Here is a 6507-nt window from a genome sequence, read left to right as displayed (position 1 = left end):
GAATTTATCTATAAATAGGAGTCTCATTTCACCATTTCAAGGACACCTTCTCTTACACCACTTCTTCCATCTCTCTATTCTCTCCATCTTTTTCTTTTCTTAGATTAGTTTTTATGTATTTTTAGAGGAATAATTTGGAGGTTCCTCCTCCAAATTTTCCTATTTATGTTGTAATTTTTATTTTTGTTTTTGATAGTTATGGGTTTCTAATCCACTTAAAATTATTAAGGTGGAGGATGAACCAAGATATAACTATATAGTGTTTATTTTATGTTGACCTCCCAAAATGAGCAATAAAGTTTATGATTTTTCTTCTTCTAAATATTTCTTTCATCTATAATATCATGTATTTTAGATTGTTAGAACATATTTTACTTGGTTCTTAATTGTGCAAAAACATAGTATTCTTTGATTAAGATGTGTCATTAAATTGTTCACATCCAATGCTTAGAACAAAAATACTATATTTTGTTTTAGAAATAACATTATTTGATTTTTTTGTAGTTTCATTAAATTGATTCACAACTAATGCTTTAAAGTTATACTATTGAAGTGAAGGAAAATCTATATTTTTTGAATTAAAGAGAGCTTAAAGGAAGAATAATGTTTTGGAAAAGGTAATTAGATTAATTTCAATTATCACTAAAAATTGGGAAGTCAACATATTAATAAATATTATTATTTATATTTTGTGGATTCTAAAATCTTAATAATTTTATAAATAACTATTAAAAACAAATCTTTTTGGTTTATTTATTTTAATTTTTTTTAGTATTTTCTTTCTTTATTTTAAAACAAAACACATTAATCTTTGGAACTAGGTTAGAAATTTATTTCACTTTGGCAAAAATAGTTTTCTCTTTTGATTTAAGTCAACTCCTTTGGGTTCTACCTCGTGCTTACACGAACACTATTCTATAAATACGATTCGTGCGCTTGCGAGTATAAATTTTTAAAACATACCCGTTTTGGGTCCATCAGCCGGGAACTGCACCCTGTACCCCGGGAACGCGTGGGCACTGGGCTGAGGCGCCGGAGGCCATCCGAACGCCTGGATCTGAGCCTCCTCCCAGTTGATAAAACCCTGGGCCATCCTTATGAATTCTTCTAAGGTAGCCGCCTTGCTACGCTGCATGTCATCCCAGAGGGGGGACCCGGCCCGGATCTTGGATTGCAATGCCACCAGGCGCTGCCCATCGTCCACCTTGGTTTTGGAGGCCTCCTTGGTAAAATGTTGGATGTAGGCCCTCAGTGTCTCCGCGGGGAGTTGTTTAAGATTGGCGAGGGCACTAATTTGCATGTCCATCCTCATGGCGGCCATGAACTGTTTGCGAAACGCCGACTGTAGCCCTGACCAGGATTAGATGGATCCGGGCTTGAGTCTCTTCCACCATTCCTCGGCGGGACTGCCTAGAGTGATCGAAAAACAGAGGCACTTGTCGTCATCACTAACGTGGGCCACAGTCATAAGCCGGTTGTACCGGGACAAATGATCCATGGGGTCGGTGTTCCCGGTATAGGCAGTGAGGCTTGGCATCTTGAACCCCTTGGGGAGCATAGCATCCAGGATGTGCCTCGTATAAGGCTCTTTGTCCTCTTCATCGGAGTCGGTATCCGCTCCTTCCTGCTTGCGGACCAAATGGTCCGTGACCTTTTTCAAAGCGACCAGCTGCTCCATGAGCTGCCTGGCCATGCAATCCTCCAGGGGGATTCTTTCATTCCTCCTGTCGTTGATGTTGTTCCTAAGGTCGCCACCCCGGGGGAGGATCTTCTCCTTACAGGCCTGCTCTTTTCGAGTGTTCAGTCCATCGCTCAGGTCTACCCGGGACATGTCGTCTCCCGAACTAAGGGTGTGATGCTCTCCACTATGCGGGCATTCCCGGTGATTTTTGTTCACCGAAGCACTGGGGTGCAAAGACCTTTCCCGTCCGGCTTGCCCTGGGGAATGTCGGGGCCTAGCATCCCGCGGTTGCGTCCCTTGCGGATTGGTCGGGTGGCCATGTCCTAGGACGGGGGGATTTTTCTCTCGGGACTTTCCCCTAGCCTTCTTTTTCTCCCGGTCCGGGTTTCCTGGGCCTGGCTCAGGAAACTGATTCGGGGGAGGGGCCGACCTCACATCTTCGAGGGCTCTGGGTCTGGCCTGCGAAGCGGGCTATTGCGCCCCTGGAGGCGGGCCAGCTGGGAGATTGGTCGCCAGACCCTGCGCGGCTATGAATGCCTGCAGGGCTTGGAGGGACTCCTGCATTCGCCGAGATGCCTCTGCCTGCTCAGCAATCCTGGCCTCTTGGTCTAGGACTTGCTGCCTCAGTCTAATCACCTCCAGATCCTCCTGGTTGGGGTCCACTCCTGGGATCTCGGGATCCGCAGCTTCGTCGTGGTATTCCCCCTCATTCCCCTCCTCTTCTTCGTAATAGTCCTCCTCGTACTCTGTTCCACCTTCATAGTCTTGTGACTCGTCAGGGTGGGACGTCTGATGAAGAGCGTCCTCGGGTGGACTTTGAGGAAGAGGTTGGGAGGGCAGCTGCTCTCCATTGCCCTGTTCTGGGTTAGTAGGGTCGAAAGTGGTGTGTCTTGTATTCATCATTGTTGTAGAGGTTTGATGTCAACACTAGCTTTCTCAGCCTCTCAATGAAAGCACCAAAATGTTTACCGAGGTTTTCGGAAACTATATTAATAAAAATTAAGGGAGATTAATGATAAAGGGTTTAGAAGATGTAAACAAGATTTTTACGTGGTTGGGGCGTTAATGAGCCTTAGTCCATGAGATAGTTTTTATTAGAGCTTAGAAAGTCTATAACAATGGGGTTTTCTCTTCGTTTTAGCAGAGTAACTATATACATGCCAAAAAGAGATCTCCCTTCCCTAGTGCTCTGTCACATGTATTTATAGGTCCATAGGAGCACTGGACTTGGGCCGGGCTGACCCGGGCCCAATAAAGGTATATATACTACTGGCTTCTTTATCGGAAGCCCAATACAAAGGATAAAAACATAAAAGACAAACATTAACTAGAGCCCACTGGGGCAGCCCAAAGCTTATCTATCACCCGACAAATTGGGGCTTTTGGTCTGGGCATTTCGAGTTACAAGGCAGATTCAGGGGACAAGATCAGTCAGAGTAGTGGTGGCACAGGTCTGTACCAGCGGCGTACAATCCCGAGGTGGCTTTTCCCTAGGTGAAACGTGGGGACAACTCCCACGCTTTATGGGGCGGAGTCAGGGTCACGGATGCTTTATCCTGCCAACCCTGAGGGCTCGACTCGGGTTCGTTTACCTCTATCCCTCTTCATTTACCGTAAGCCCGGATCATCCACCCGGAGCCTGGATTGTTTACCAGGCTTCGGGACCGTTTGCATACATCCCGACTGTAACCTCAAACAACTGTACCTCTCCCGGATGAAGGTCTCAGTTCATTCTTCCCGGACACCTTCCGGGCCTGGACCCATACTTGGGCTGTCGAAGTCAATCATACTTCCTGCCAAACAGGCCCGGGCTGGGCCCAACCTCACTTGCCCGGCTAGTGGGCCTGGATCGCGGTTCTAGGCCCAAGGCAGGAAATGGGGATAACACCATTGATACCACTGAGTTGCTGAAGCACAAGTAATCCAATCCCTATCTGTAGCACAAACATCAAGAGCATAGAAATGAACAAAGTAAAATGATAAAAGTTGACATGGAAAGAGAGAGACAGAGAGAGCAAGATGAGATTACCAGCAAGGGAAACCAATATCTTCTTCTCTTGAGATCAGCAAACGTGAATGCATTTTGCCTGTTTGCTGATGACGCTACTATTCTCTGTAGTAAGTAGATTGTAAAAAGTAATAGAATTTTAGTGTGGAGCACAAGAAAGAAATTTTTTATCTACTATCATTTGGAGATGAAATATTATTTGGAGTGTAAACAGAGGTATTTTAATTTGATACCATGATATCATTCACTTCTGCAGTGATGTCTGTGTCAAAACCCCGCAAAGCTTGTAAGGAGGATTCAAAAGCTTTTGTCATCCCCATTTTGGCCTTAAATGACCCCAAGCCAAAAAACAGTAAAGGGCAAACAAAAAGTTGTCATTAGAATTTAAGTGTCTCAACATTCATTTTATAAATTAGCCAAATATGACGCTTACAAGCCATCGTGGAGATTCTGGGGTAATAATTAATCCAACTATCAGTACAAGGCATGGAAAAATTCCTGCAATGAATAGTTTATGTTCAAATTAGTTCAAAGACTCCTTGTTTCAAAATTGGGCAGTAAAAATTTCAAACCCTTTGCAAAGTTTAGCAAGTAAATGGGATGAAATATATGGGTTCACCTAACCCGGCAAGTAGTCTCCAGTTCACAAACAGCCTCGACAAATAAGCCAGCATCATGCCGATGGTAAACAAAGAATAAAGATACATAGGTCAATGAGAGGATACTAATCAATGAAAATATATTAAAGCAAAGACAATGTCATAAACAAAGACAAAAAAGATTGCCAAATCATAAAATTTGAACCTAAATTCCAGCATGATTGTTAAGGTAGAAATCAAACTCAGTTGGGTGGTAGATTTGGGTATCAACAATTGTAACGACCCAAATTTGCTAATAAGGCTTAAGGGCCTTAATTAGTGTGCCTGGAGGGCATAATGGGAATTATGTGTGACTTTAATGAGTAAGATGCATGATTATGATTTAAAGCATGTTATATGACTATTTGACTATTCGAGATGCATGACTATGTGTATTAGTATGCATGTAGGCCCCGATTAGGTTAGAAGGGCATAATCGTAATTTTGGCCATTATGGGCATAATTGTATACATATATGTGATAATTGTTGAGACCACATTATTATGTGGATATATCTGTGACTCGAGACGATCCTAGTGAGCAGATTAGCGAAAAAATCATGGCGGAGATTTATACCCGGCTCGGGGTGAGCCTGGGGGTATAAATGGGAATTTAGTGAGTATATTAGAGTCTATTTTGACATCGAGGAATATTATTGGTGATTAATTAGGTATTGGGAAGTAAGCGGGAAAATATTAGAGACATTCGAGGAATTAGCGGGAATTGGGTAAAATGACTAAAATGCCCCTAAGTGGATTAAAGGGTTTGGAATTAATAGGGAGGGAATTTTGGTCAATTAGTTTCTCAGAGATAAATAAGTTAAGGCTTTATACTTAGTGGGAATTGTAGAAGAAGGGTAGAAGGCTGTGGAAAGAAAGAAAAAGGAAAAAGAAGAAAAAGAAAAGGGAGAAAACATAGTTGTTTTCCTAGGAGTCGGTTGGTGGTCTCCTTCATCATTTTTGGGTGTTTTCTTGGAGCAAAACTCAGAGGGAAGCTGGGTTAGGCTGAGCAACAGAAATCCTAAGCTAGGCTTGAAGAGTGGGAAGGGCTTAGCAAGAACACACCATCACTTGAGGTAAAACTTTGTAGTTCCTTCAGTTCTGGTTAAGCTGTGTTGATGGGGAAATCTAGGGAAGTTAGAGCCAAAGGTTGTGGAAGAGCAAGCCAAGGAGGTCTAGAAGCCACTTGAGGTCAAATTTCCATCAAAGGTATAAACTCTGAGCTTTTAACTTTGATGTTTTGACTGGTTTCTGCTGAGTTTTGAAGTCTAGAAGTGGCTATGGTGAATTTTGAGATTAGGGATGCATGTGCTTGGGTTTTGAGTATTTGGGGTGTTTGGGATGAGTAGAATGTGTTAATAAGCTTGTTTTTGAGTTTGGTGAAGGTTTGGAGAAGTTTTGGTTGAGTTTGGTTCGAGGAAATCGCAGGAAGGAAAATTGAGGTATTGCTTGTCTGTGACTAGCGCTACAGCGCTAGCCTTTGGGCGCTGTAGCGCTAGGCCATGCTTCCTGGGGGAATTTGGTTCTGTTTGTAGCGCTGTAGCGCCCTCCTAAGAGCGCTATAGCGCTGCCCTGTTTCCAGAAAGGGATTTTAGGGTTGTTTTCAAGGGTTTTTGACCAAGGGTTCGTGGTTTGATTCCACCACCTTGTTTGGTGGAACTAGGACTTCCCGGGGGCTCGGGTTTGGTCCCGAGGCTAGGTTTTGGATTTGAGGTTTGGTGATGACTTTGACCTATGGTTGTGTTTAGGTGAGTGCTAGGGATCGAGAGGGATCGTGCTCAAGGAGTCAAGTGATCAAAGCTAGTGAATCGAAAGTTAAGAAAACTGCACCCGATTATATATTTGTGATGGGACTAAGTGCTCCCGATATTTGTATTATGTTAATGATGGTATTATGCCATGGGACATGTGATAGCGGCCTAAGGGTGCCGTACACAATATTTGCGCACAGGGCGCGGCTTGGCCACTGGTAGCCGAGGACAGCTTAATAATCACTGAGCTCGGTTTAAGCGGGCCGGAGTCAGTGGGATAACGGAGGGTGCGGCCTGAGGGCGCTAACCCTAGTTATCATATGTGATTTGGTGTATGATATGTATTGATATGTTTAGTATGCTGAATACTTGACTATTCTGAGTGTTGATATGAGCAAGAATATGTGGTGCAACATGAGATATTGATTTG

At 43.4% G+C, this 6507-nt stretch overlaps 1 protein-coding gene across 1 annotated transcript; it reads right to left on the bottom strand.

Annotated features, from left to right (window-relative positions):
* Positions 1-3516: 3516 nt before the first annotated feature.
* Positions 3517-4523, bottom strand: LOC133814722 (sugar transporter ERD6-like 6). Its single transcript, XM_062247648.1, has 5 exons — positions 4309-4523; positions 4123-4187; positions 3923-4015; positions 3711-3794; positions 3517-3615 (listed from the first exon to the last, which is right to left on the bottom strand). The coding sequence occupies exons 1-5, from the start codon at positions 4394-4396 to the stop codon at positions 3517-3519; spliced, it is 429 nt and encodes a 142-aa protein (XP_062103632.1). The 5' UTR covers positions 4397-4523.
* Between the last annotated feature and the right edge of the window lie 1984 nt (positions 4524-6507).

Source organism: Humulus lupulus, chromosome 2, assembly GCF_963169125.1.
Source record: "Humulus lupulus chromosome 2, drHumLupu1.1, whole genome shotgun sequence".
NCBI classification, from domain to species: Eukaryota; Viridiplantae; Streptophyta; class Magnoliopsida; order Rosales; family Cannabaceae; genus Humulus; species Humulus lupulus.
This window is presented reverse-complemented; position numbering and strand designations above follow the sequence as displayed.

Coding starts and splice junctions, on each gene's coding strand:
- LOC133814722 (XM_062247648.1), bottom strand. CDS start 4,396: ATGTATCTTTATTCTTTGTTTACCATCGGCATGATGCTGGCTTATTTG. Junction 4,188..4,308: donor GAGACTACTTGCCGGGTTAG/GTGAACCCATAT, acceptor TATTCATTGCAG/GAATTTTTCCATGCCTTGTA. Junction 4,016..4,122: donor CAGAATCTCCACGATGGCTT/GTAAGCGTCATA, acceptor GGGTCATTTAAG/GCCAAAATGGGGATGACAAA.